Source organism: Phacochoerus africanus, chromosome 7 (assembly GCF_016906955.1).
Source record: "Phacochoerus africanus isolate WHEZ1 chromosome 7, ROS_Pafr_v1, whole genome shotgun sequence".
Lineage (NCBI taxonomy): Eukaryota > Metazoa > Chordata > Mammalia > Artiodactyla > Suidae > Phacochoerus > Phacochoerus africanus.
This window is the reverse complement of record NC_062550.1, coordinates 34,396,285-34,409,066: the sequence shown is the minus strand read 5'-3', so window position 1 is coordinate 34,409,066 and position 12,782 is coordinate 34,396,285. Positions and strand designations below refer to the sequence as shown.

The 12,782-nt window shown below is 41.2% G+C and overlaps 1 protein-coding gene across 1 annotated transcript in view; it reads right to left on the bottom strand.

Moving 5' to 3' along the window:
• Positions 1–4,863: 4,863 nt before the first annotated feature.
• HELB (DNA helicase B) overlaps positions 4,864–12,782 on the bottom strand; it is a 44,152-nt gene continuing 36,233 nt past the window's right edge. Inside the window, exon 13 of the mRNA XM_047787142.1 lies at positions 4,864–6,107. Coding sequence (XP_047643098.1) covers positions 6,006–6,107 — 102 coding nt within the window. The 3' untranslated portion in view covers positions 4,864–6,005. The remainder of the gene's footprint in view (positions 6,108–12,782) is intronic.

The window sequence follows — 12,782 nt, the reverse complement described above, 5'->3', positions numbered from 1 at the left end:
GTTGTGACACATGTGAAAGTGCTAAAACAGAAGAATTTCCAGGACTAATGATATGTTTATATAAAAAGCTTAATCTTACCTAAAGGATCACATCTGCCCTCAGAGAACATTACATGTATTCTATAAAATGTCTATAAACTATTAAAATGTATAAAATTTTAATCAAGCTATCTTAAAAAACTATACCTTATAGTCCCAACATTTTCATGTTTGCAGATTGTCTTACAGGCTTTTCAAAATTCACAGGAACAAGGCAGGAGGATGTCCATTCTTGCCACTTTTATTTAACTGTACTGCAGGTTCCAGCCAGGGCAGTATGACAATAAAGTGAAATAAAAGGCATCTAGATTGGAAAGGAAGTAAAACAAACTATCTGCAGATGATATCTTGCATATACAAAATCCTAAGGAATACACTAAAAACCTATTAAAACTAACAAATGTTTAGCAAGGTTGCAAGATCAACATATAAAAGTCAACTATTTCTATACTGTAGTAATGAACAAATCCAAAATTAAAACAATTATATTCTCGTAGGATCAAAAATTATTTATGATTAATAAGACTACAGAGAAGGTTTGGAAGATGGAAGAGTAGAACCAGCTTTACAACAAATGTTAAAGGATTTTCTCTAGGTGTAAAATAAAAGGCCACAACTAGAAACAAAATTACAAAATGAAAAAGCTCAATGGTAAAGGCAAACATACAGTAAAGGTAGGCAATCATCCACACACAAAACTGATAGGGAGGTGAAAAGACAAAAGTAGAAAAATCATCTGTAGCCACAATAAGCAGTTAAGAGATACACAAAACAATTAGACGAAAAATAGATCAAAGTAATTGCGAGGGGAGGAGAGTACAAATGCATTTGAAATTAGGAGATCAGCCACTTAAAAAAACTATAATAGATAATACACACAAAAAAGGAAAAGAAATTCAAACATGACACTAAAGATTGTTATCAAATCACAAGAGAACAAAAGAGAAAAAAGACTACAAAAACACATCCAAAACAATTAACGAAATGGCAGTAAGAATATACATATTGCCAATTACCTTGAATGTAAATGGACTAAATTGCTCCATCCAAAAGACAGAGACTGGCTGAATGGATACAAAAACAAGACCTGTATTACATGCTGCCTACAAGAGACTCACTTCAGAGCTACAGACACATACAGACTGAAAGCGAGCAGATAGAAAAAGGTATTCCATGGAAATGGAAATCAAAAGAGCCAGAGTAGCAATACTTACCTCAGGCAAAATAGACTAAATAAAGACTGTTACAAGAGACAAAGGACACCACCACATAATGATCAATGCATCAATCCAAGAAGATATAACAATTGCAAATATATATACACCCACATAGCAGCACCTCAATATAGAAGACAAATACTAAGACTTAAAAGGAAAAATCGACAGTAACAAAACAGTAGGGGACTTTTAACACTCCATTTACATCAATGGACTGATCATCTACACAGAAAAAACCAATAAGGAATCACAGGTCTTAAATGAGATATTAGACGGAGTTCCCGTTGTGGCTCAGTGGTTAACAGATCCGACTAGGACCCATGAGGTTGCGGGTTCAATCTCTGGCCCTGCTCAGTGGGTTAAGGATCCAGTGTTGCCGTGAGCTGTGGTGTAGGTTGCAGACGTGGCTCAGATCCCGCGTTGCTATGGCTCTGGTGTAGGCTGGCAGCTACAGCTCTGATTAGACCCCTATCTCCATATGCTGCAGGTGTGGCCCTAGGAAAAAAAAGGCACTCCCTCCCCAGAAAAAAGACATTAGAGCAAATGGACTTAGGTAATATTTATAGAGCATTCCATATGAAAGCACCAGAATACACCTTCCTTTCAAGTGCATATAGAACATTCTCAAGGATAGATCACATGCCAGGCCACAAGATGAGCCTTGGTAAATTAAACTGAAATCAAGCAAGCACCTTTTTTGACCACAACACTGTAAGACTAGAAATCAATTACAAGGAGAAAAAAATTGCAAAAACCACAAACACATGGAGACTAAACAATATTCTACCAAACATCTAGTGGACCACTGAAGACATCAAAGACGAAATAAAAAAATACCTAGAGACAAATGAAAACAAAAACACAATAATCCAAAAGCTATAGGATGCAGCAAAAGCAGTTCTAAGAGTGAAGTTTATAGTAATATGGTCTTACTTCAAGAAACAAAAATTCCAAATAAAGAACCCAATCTTACACCTAAAGCAATAGAGAAAGAACAACAAAACCCAAAGTTAGTAGAGGGAAGGAAATCAAAGATCAGAGCAGAAATAAATTGAAATAGAGATTTAAAAAAATAGAAAAGCTCAATGAGACTAAAAGCTGGTTCTTTGAAAAGATAAAACAATTTTAGCTAGACTCATGAAGGAAAAAGGGGAGAGGGCCCAAACCAATTAAAATCAGAAACAAAAAAGGAGAAATCACAACTGGCACTACAAAAATACAAAGGATCACAAGACCATCCATGAACAACTATATGCCAATTAAATGGAAACCTAAAAGAAATGGATAAATTCTTAGAAAGGTACAATCTCCCAAGGCTGAACCAGGAAGAAAGAGAAATATGAACAGACCAATTTTCAGTACTGAAATTGAATCCATAATTTAAAAACTCCCAATAGGAGTTCCCGTGATGGCTCAGTGGTTAACGAATCTGACTAGGAACCATGAGGTTGCAATCAATCCCTGACCTTGCTCAGTGGGTTAATGATCCGGCATTGCCGTGAGCTGTGGTATGGGTCGCAGACACACGGCTCAGATCTGTCATTGCTGTGGCTGTGGTGTAGGCCGGCAGCTACAGCTCCGATTAGACCCCTAGCCTGGGAACCTCCATATGCCACAGAAGTGGCCCTAGAAATGGCAAAAAGACGAATAAAAAAATAAATAAAATAATACAATACAATAAAATCTCCCAACGAGCAAAATTCCAGGACCAGATGGCTTCATAGGTAAAGTCTACCAAAAATTTAAGGAAGAATTAACACCCATCCTTCTAAAATAGCCCAAAAAATTTGCAAAGGAAGGAACACTTCCACATTCGTTCTATGAGGCCATCACCGTGATACCAAAACTAGACAAAGACACCATAAAAAAGAGAAAATTAGAGGCCAATATCACTGATGAACATAGATGCAAAAATCCTCAACAAAATACCAGCAAACTGACTCCAACAATATATTAAAAGGATCAAACAACCATGATAAGTGGGATCCTAAAATTCATATGGAAATGCAAGAGCTGTATAATAGCCAAAAAATATTGAGAGGAATAAACTGAAGGACTCACATTTCTTGATTTCACACCTGCAAAGCTACCAAAGACGCATGGTGCTGGCATAGGATTGATGTATGGATCAATGGAACAGATGGAGAATGCAGGAATAAACCCTCACACTTAACAATCAGTGGATTTTTGACAATGAGGTCAAGACAATTCAATGGGGAAAGAAAAATCTCTTCGAAAAATGTAACTGGAACAACTGGATATCCACATGCAAAAGAATCAAGTTGGGCCCCAACCTCACCATATAAAAATTAACTCAAAATCAATCAAAGAGCTAAATATAAGACCTAAAACTGTATAATTCTTGGAAGAAAATGAGTGTGTCTTCATGACTCTGGATAAGCAACGGTTTCTTAGATATAGCACCAAAAGCACAGCAACAATAACAAAAATACATACATTGTCACAATTAAAAATGTGTTCTTCAAAGGACCCCATAAAAAGAGTGAAAATACAGTTGATAAAGTTGGAAAAAAATTTACAAATAATGTTTCTAATAAGAGATTTGTAGGTAGAATATATAAAGAGCACATATTTGATAAAAAATAACCACTTTTTAAGGATCTGAATATACATTTCTCTGAAGAACACATACAAATGGCCAATAAGCACGTGAAAAGATGATCGTCATTAGGCATTAAGAGAAATGTAAAGAAAAACCATATTGATATGTCACTTCACACCCACTAGGATGGCTATACTTTAAAAGTTAGTAATAACAAGTGTTAGAATGGAGAAACTGGAGCCTTCATACACTGCTGGTGTAAATACAAAATGGTACAGGTGATTTGGAAAACAGTCTAGCAGTTCTCAAAGGTTAAACATAGTTACCCTATGATCCAGCAATTCTACTCCTAGGTATATGCATAAAAAAATGAAAATATATACCCACACAAAAACTTATACACAGATATCATAACAACATTAGTTACGACAGCCCCAAAGTGGAAACAACCCAAATGTCCATCAACTGATGCATGGATAAATTCAAAATACCATAAATGGAATACTTGGTAATAAAAAGAGAAGCCTTTTGCCTCCCTGCACTACTGAAGGCGAGATGGGTCACCAGCAGCTCAACTGGAGCCACCTGCAAAAATCCAGCCAAGGTTCCTGATTGTACCACATCAGCTCAAACCAGCATGTTCTGACCTGGAAATACCACTTCAGTATAAGCTGCCAGTTTCTCCACAAGTACACCAAGGATATAGGCCTCATCAAGTTAGACAGAGTGGTCCTTCTTGGATGGATTATCCAAGACATCTATCCAACAAAAGATATAATGCTAGCTTTTTACTTTTTTTTTTTTGTCTTTTGTCCTTTCTTTTTTTAGGGCTGCACCCATGGCACATGGAGGATCCCAGACTAGGGGTCTAATCGGAGCTGTAGCTGCCGGCCTACGCCAGAGCCACAGCAACGAGGGATCCGAGCCACGTCTGCAACCTACATCACAGCTCACGGCAACGCCGGATCCTTAACCCACTGAGCGAGACCAAGGATTGAACCCACAGCCTCATGGTTCCTAGTCAGATTCGTCTCCGCTGCACCACAGTGGGAACTCCACATAATTTTTGGACTCTTTTAAAAAAGAGAGGTGAAACACTATGACATGCTAAAACATGGATAAAGTGTGAAAACATGTTAAGTCAAAGAAGTCAGTTACAAGGGATCATATGTTGTATGATTCCATTTCTATGAAATGTCTGGAATAGGCAAGTCAAGAGAGACAAAGAGTAGCAGCTCTAAGACTGAAGGGGATAAAGGGATTAGAGCTAAGAGTTACAGGACAATAAAAATGTTCTAAAATCAACTGTGGCATTGGTTGCACAACTCTGTGAATTTAATAGAAGCCACTCAACTGTGTAAATGGGTGTGAATTATATCTCAGTGAGGCTGTTTTTAAGGCAGGAGGATAACAGGTATATTTTTTCCTAATCTTTTACCAATAATAATAAATAAAACTCTCAAAAAATAAATTACTCTTAAAGAAAAAAAATTCCAATGTAGAATATCTTCAAAACAATGTACTCTCATAAGAAATGATAATTATATGACATGATAGACTAGGTAATGCTACAGCGGTAATTATATTGCAATACAGAAGTACTGAATCAACATGATGCACACCTTAAACTTACAGTGTTATGTGTCAATTACAACTCAAATTAAGAAAAACAAAAGCAAAAAAGGATGAGCTTCCAACTCAGATGGAACTTCCAGGAAAATGGACCAGATGCAGTGGGCCCAGGCAGCAGGGACAGAGCAGGTGGCAGCCTTGTGAGATGACCACTTTGCAAAAGATACAATGTCCTAGAATATGTCAATAATTTAAGAGCTGCAGCTCAGTTTATCTTTACTGTTGCTTCAACCCATTGGCAAAGATCATCCGCAATGCTGATAGAAGTTAATAAGGCATTATTCTAAAAACTTTTAAAATACAGAGTTTTAAAAAAATATATATATATATTTTTTCCCTTCACATATGAACAGTGCTACCAGTTCTCATGAGGACACACATCGAAATCATGAAGGTTTTCTTTGATGAAATAAATTTAAAACATCTGCTCACAAAAACGCCTTAAAACTCCAGTTAATAGACATCCTCTTTTGTCTTGATCCTCTGAAGCTATGATGTTCATTTTGTGTTGGACGGTAAAAAAAGACAATTATTTTAAGCTATCTGAAATAAAATTAAGTTTCTTGATTAGTTTTGGGTTTGAAAAGTTGCCTGGGCGTTAAGCTATTTAGTCTCAAATTCTGAAGCTTGGAAGATACTTGTGGAGATTCTTCCACCTGTTGGAACAACAAAAATAAGTTAATTGGGTAAAAATGTAGTCAGTCCACCCTGTGTACTTCTCTTCCCTCCGACCGCTTCTCAGAAGACATCACACATTTCCCCCAGGCCTTGAAAGTCTTGAGCAGACCACGGCAATCAGCTGTCATCTTTGTGGAACTGTGTCTGCTTTTGCTCACCATGGTAACCCTGGTACCCAACTCTGGTATGGAGAAGTGACTCTTTGCCGAATGAGTACATGTATCTCATTTCTAAAGGTGTGGAAGGGTTCACTACATAATTTGGCAACCCAGTGCGCTATTAAAATGTGGACCTCTTGTTCAAAATTTAAGAACTTCTGGGGTTCCCTTCATGGCTCAGTGGTTAACAAACTTGACTAGTAACCATGAGGTTGCGGGTTCAATCCCTGGCCTTGCTTTGTGGGTTAAGGATCCAGCATTGCCATGGGCTGTGGTGTAGGTCGCAGACACAGCTTGGATCCCACTTGGCTGTGGCTGTGGTGTCGGCCGGCAGCTACAGCTCTGATTCGACCCCTAGCCTGGCAACCTCCATATGCTGCAGGTGCAGCCCTGAAAAGACAAAAAAATTAAATTAAAAAATTAAGAACTTCAAGTTTGGCAACCAGAGAACATTGAAACAATGTGGGTTCCTTCTAAGCACAAAGCCCTGTATGACTGCCCAGGATGCATGTTCATGACACCGACCACAGGTGTGGTTAAGATGAAACCCTGCAAGTACACCCCAATGTACACTTGATACTGTTAGTGATTCCCAAGCACCCATCAGCAGACCAGTACAGTCATGAGGAAGAAGTGCCACTACAGGGAAAGAGAAAAATAAACATAACTCAATCATTCACCATACTAAATCTATTCAATATAGAGGACTGTGATGGTTAATTGCATGTGTCTAACTTGGCTAAACCATCATATCCCCATATTTGGTCAAATACTGTTCTAGAAATTTCTATGAAGGTATTTTTTAGATGAGATTAACATTTAAATCAGTAGACTATGAGTAAAGTGGATTACCCTCCATAAAGGGGGTGAGCTTCATCCAATCAACTGAAAACCTTAATTGAAAAAGACTGACCGCCCCACAGGAAGGAATTTTGCCAGGAGACTGCCTTCCAAGGACTCGAAATGCCACATCAACTCTTCTCTGGGTCTCCTATCTGCCAGCCTACCTGCAGATTTTGTTTGTTTGTTTGGGTGGGGGGGCGGGTACCCACAGCATGCAGAGGTTCCAGGGCCAGGGATGGAACCCGAGCCACAGCAGTGACAGCACTGCATCCTTAACCCACTAGGCCATCAGGAAACTCCAACTTTTGCACTCATCACCAGCCCTCGCAAAGGCATGAGCCAACTCCTTAAAATAAATCCAGAGAGACAGGTCAGATAGATAAACAGACTAGATAGATAGACAGACAAAGAGAGACCAAGGCACACCTTATTGGTTCTGTGGTTCTGTTTCTCTAGGGAACCGAGTAATACAAGGACTATCTTTATTCAAGGACTATATGATGATGTCCTTTCCAGTTTTTTTTTGTGGGTGTGTGAAAAATGTCATTTTCTTCAAGAAATTCTAGAAATCACTGCTTATATATATAAATTTTAGCACTATTTTACACATGTTTTTATTTAAAAGGTCACTTGGGGGGAGTTCCCACTGTGGCTCAGTGGGTTAAGAATCCAACTAGCGGGAGTTCCTGTCGTGACGCAGTGGAAATGAATCTGACTAGGAACCATGAGGACGTGGGTTCAATCCCTGGCCTCGCTCAGTGGGTTGAGGATCTGGCATTGCCGTGAGCTGTGGTGTAGGTCCAAGACACAGCTGGGATCCTGCGTGGCTGTGGCTGTAGTGTAGGCCAGCGGCTGTAGCTCTGGTTTGACCCCTAGCCTGGGAACCTCCATATGCCAAGGGTGCGGCCCTAAAAAAAAGGCAAAAAAAAAAAAAGAATCCAACTAGTATCCATGAGGACTTGGCTTCAACCCCTGGCCTCACTCAGTGAGTTAAGGATCCAGCATTGCCGTGAGCTGTGGTGTAGGTAGAAGACGTGGCTTGGATCTGGCATGGCTGTGGCTGTGGCTCTGGCGTAGGCTGGTGGCTACAGCTCCGATTAGACCCCTAGCCTGAGACCCTCCATATGCCGCAGGTGTGGCCCTAAAAAAGACAAAAAGACAAAAAAAAAAGAAAGAAGAAAAAGAAAAAAATCAAGTCAACATTTTCTTTGGGAATTTTTTTTTTCAAAACCCAAAGCTATTAATCAATGGAAAAGCAATGCTGTTATCTAGGAGGAAGGGGGTGCTCAGGTATTTCAGGCATTGGTGTCTGTAAAATTTGAATACTGATTTGGCTCTTGTGTAGCAATGTGTATGTGAAGGATGGGTTTGTGGACAGCCTTTGTCATTGAATCTGATCTTTTACAAACGACACATCTCAATGTACCTAAAGTCTAGGGAACATGGAAGTCCCTAATTTAGCAGTCCTAAAGCTCCGCATTCTAGTGTCCTCATTTCTAGGGATTCTTATAAATGTCACATACTTTTGGCAAACCATGTGAGAAAACTTATCCTCTTGAGTTAGAGAACTTTGCTCATGCTGCTGCCATTCTGCAGTGCTACCAGCCAGCACCGGGCAGCCCCGACTACCACTCTTTGTGTTCATGGACCTCCTGTGATATTGACCTCCACTGCAGCTTAAAAGCTTTGGAAAGTTCAAAACTGAAGATGAATAATGCCGCCAATTTTCTTTGTACCAGCACATAAACCGTAACCCATGTTGGTGCTAAGAAAAAAAAAAAAAAAAGACAGACACTTATAGAAAAAGTTTCTTCCTTGGAACTGCCTTTCTTTTCTGCTCCAGGTCAAGAGCCTGATTTATCCCACGGTCTTTGCAAGAGGTAACACTTAAAAAAAAAAAAAAGTTTGGCTGAGATGGAAATTCCATATCAAAGAGCTGCTCTGGAATACAGAATGAAACAGAAGCAGCAGTGATCCCACTACTTTGAAGAAGAAGAAAAAAAAAAAGGAAAAACTTTCTTCTGCTATGTCCACTTTTATCACTTTTCCCAAAAAACTTGTCCCTTGGCCTCTTCTCCCAGTGCTGGTTAATGGGTCCCGGAACCACCCAGATGGCCAAGCCAGAAACCTAGAAATCATCCTCAGGCTCGACTCAATATATAACTGCCCGTTATGTCCACTGACGACCCTTCAGCATCTCTACTGTCTGACTTCAGAGCCTAATCATTTTGCCCAACCTGCTGAAATAATCTATTTGCTAAGAACTCGTCCCCTCGTCTCCCTGACCATAATCCACTGAACTGCAAGGTCACCTTCGCCAATTTCAATTCACAGTACCTTAAAAATGCCTCGAGTGCTCTTCATCACAATCAGAAGAACACGCAATCTCTTTGGAAGAGCCTTTGTCTGTTCCCCAGCTCTCACAATGTCCTCAGCTCAGCCTCTCATTTGCATGCCATGCTCCATCCACACTGTTCCATATTTGTAGTTGCCTAATATGCCTAATAGTGCCCTTTGTTGGAACTTTTTAAGGTCTTACATCCCCGAGGGGTCATAATAGAAGTATTCTCCCTTTAGAATTCAGCCTGGTAAAGGCAGGTTGCACACTAGCGCTTTCTCCACTGGGCTCCCATGGCAGCCCCCGCTTATCCTTATTACCACCTCAAAAGCCTTTTAAAGACTCATCCTTAGCAAGTCTGCTGCTGGCCCATAAAGCAAGTCTTAAACTTGCATTAGGAATACAGCTGTGGATAATTTATAATCCCACCCTTTTTATACAAAAGCGTTATTACCAGCTTGGATCATCTAACTCATAAAACTAGGAAACAAATACCTTTGGATTTTTGGCTGTGCCCACAGCACACGGACATTCCTGGGCGGGATCGAACCCATGCCACAGCATTGACGATACCAGATCCTCAATCCACTGAGCAACAAGGGAACGCCTAGATTATTTCTGAAAACCAAAATAGGTCTCAAGAGAAGTTTGCTTCCCTTATAAGCATTCAAAAGGATCTTTTACTGCCTTTAAAAGTGCTTCTCAAAGGAATTCTTAAAGCAATGGGGCTCAGCAAGAATGAGGATGACTTTTGAGCATGAACATGAAAGAACACCACACTGGAGGGGTCTGGGGGATTTTTTAAGGCTTCACAGTCATACTCTGGACTCATACTTTAATCACTACGTATTTTTGAACTATTTACATGCGATCAACAATTGTGTGATAAACTACAGTCCTCAAGAAGCTTCATGTACAGCGTCAAACAGCTATTGCAAGCGCCGTACAGAGGCAAGGTGTGCTGCCCCCCCACTTCAGGAACAAACAGAAACTAACTGGATTCTAGCAGGAAAACAGAAAGGACGAGAGGGGGCAATCAGCTGAGAAGTACTTCACCTTCCCTCTATTAAACACAACTCCACCTGTTCTCTTCCAGGCTCAATGGAAGATGGATTTCCCCATTTCCCAGTCCTATCTAAGGGAAATCCCTCAAATGTATGCTCTCGATTTCCCCCATCTCACCCTCTTTGGGATGCCATTCCTACAATCATCCCCCTCTCTGAATCATGCATGTCTACATTTTCCAATTTGTAGGCAACTACAAATATGCAACAGTGTGGATGGAGCATGGCATGCAAAAGAGCGGCTGAGCTGAGGACACTGTGAGAGCTGGGAAACAGACAAAGGCTCTTCCAAAGAGATCGTGTGTGCTTCTGATGGCGATGAAGAGCACTCGAGGCATTTTTAAGGTGCGGTGAATTGAAATTGAAGAAGGTGACTTTGCAGTTCAGGACCGATACCCTAGGACGCTTTAATGTACCCATCCAAAATCAGTAAATCAATAAATCCTTCCTTGATCACAAGTTCTCCATTTATAGGCAACCCTCTCTCTCCGCTTCTTTCCATAGCAACCTTCTTCAAGAACTCTTGCCTCCACTGCTTCTTCCACTCTCTCACCTCCTGATCTCTAACAGTCTACTCTACAAAGCCTTTTGTCTCCTTCTCACCACCCTAGCCTTCCATCTCTCTCTCATACTTTTTTTCAGTCTCCTTGGCTCGTTCCTCCTCCTGTGCCAATCCCCTCCAAGTCAGGAGTCCCCCCTCAGAACTCTGTCTTGAGGCCCCCTCCTTATCTGGGGTGTCTCCTGAAATTAATTCACATAATCTTTTCATTACCTCTACATGCTAAGGATTCCTAATTGGACATTCTAACCTACCCTGAAGCTCTACACTCTTCTACCAACCACTGACTTTCTCAACAAGACCACATACACCTCTAATTGATAAACACAACATGCCAAAAGAGAACTCTCCCCCCAAACCTAGTTCCTCTCATGTTTTTTCCACCTCAAGGAAAGACACCACAATTCACCACGTTGCTGCAGCCAGACATCTTGGGGTCATCCTGGGCTACTTTTTGTTTTACCCTCTCATCGCATCAGCAAGTCACGTAGACACTCCATCTCCAAGAGGCGTCAAGAATCCAACCACTTCTTTAATGAACCCAACTAGCATCCATGAGGACGCAGGTTCCATCCCTGGCCTCGCTCAGTGGGTTAAGGATCTGGCATTGCCATGAGCTGTGGTGCAAGTTGCAGATGCAGCTCAGATCCCCCGTTGCTGTGGCTGTGGTGTAGTCCAGCGGCTGTAGCTCTGATTCAACCCCGGGCCTGGGAACCTCCATATGCGACCCTAAAAGGCAAAAAGAGAGAGAGAAAAAAAAAAAAAGAAGAATCCAACCACTTCTCATCAGCCTCTCTGCTCTTTCATTGCTCTCCCTGGGACAACACAGATTGGGCCTCTTGCTCCCTCCCTTTCCACAGATCATTCTCCACAACAGTAAGATGGATGGTTTTTAAGCCTATATTAGATGATATCACATCTTTGCTCAAAGCCCTCCAATGCATTTCTGCTGCAAGTAGAGTAAATTTGCAGCCCCCTCCCAGGGCCCTGCCTATCTAATAGCATCACCTACAGGCTCTTTCACATTCACTAGGCACACGGGTCTCCCTTCCTCTTCCAATAAGGTCATTCCCTTTTCAGGCTTCTGCATCTTCTACACCCTCTGTCTGGGATGCTCTCCCCCAGAGCCTCACCTGGCTGGCTCCTTTGCATCATTCAGTGCTCAGCGCACATATCACCTCCCTGGCGAGGACTTACCAGAGCACCAGGACAAAAGTAGCCCCACCTGCCTGCCCCACCCATCCCCTACTGATCATCCCCTACCTTGTTACCTTTATTTTCTTTACTGCATCTTTCTTGATCTAATAAGATCTAATAAAATTTTTATTTTCTCTAATACCGACTGCCTATGACCCACAGTACAAAGTAATGTCCACGAAGCCAGGGACCTGTCTGTTTACCTCCCTCCAACATTTAGATTGGTGAGTAGCAGAGGATCTCCTTGTCTTTTCTTTTCTTTTATTTATTTATTTTTGTCTTTTTTTGCTATTTCTTGGGCCGCTCCCGTGGCATATGGAGGTTCCCAGGCTAGGGGTCGAATCGGAGCTGTCGCCGCTGGCCTACACCTCAGCCACAGCAACGCGGGATCCGAGCTGCGTCTGTGACCTACACCACAGCTCACGGCAACGCTGAATCGTTAACCCACTGAGCAAGGGCAGGAACCGAACCCGCAACCTCATGGTTCCTAGTCA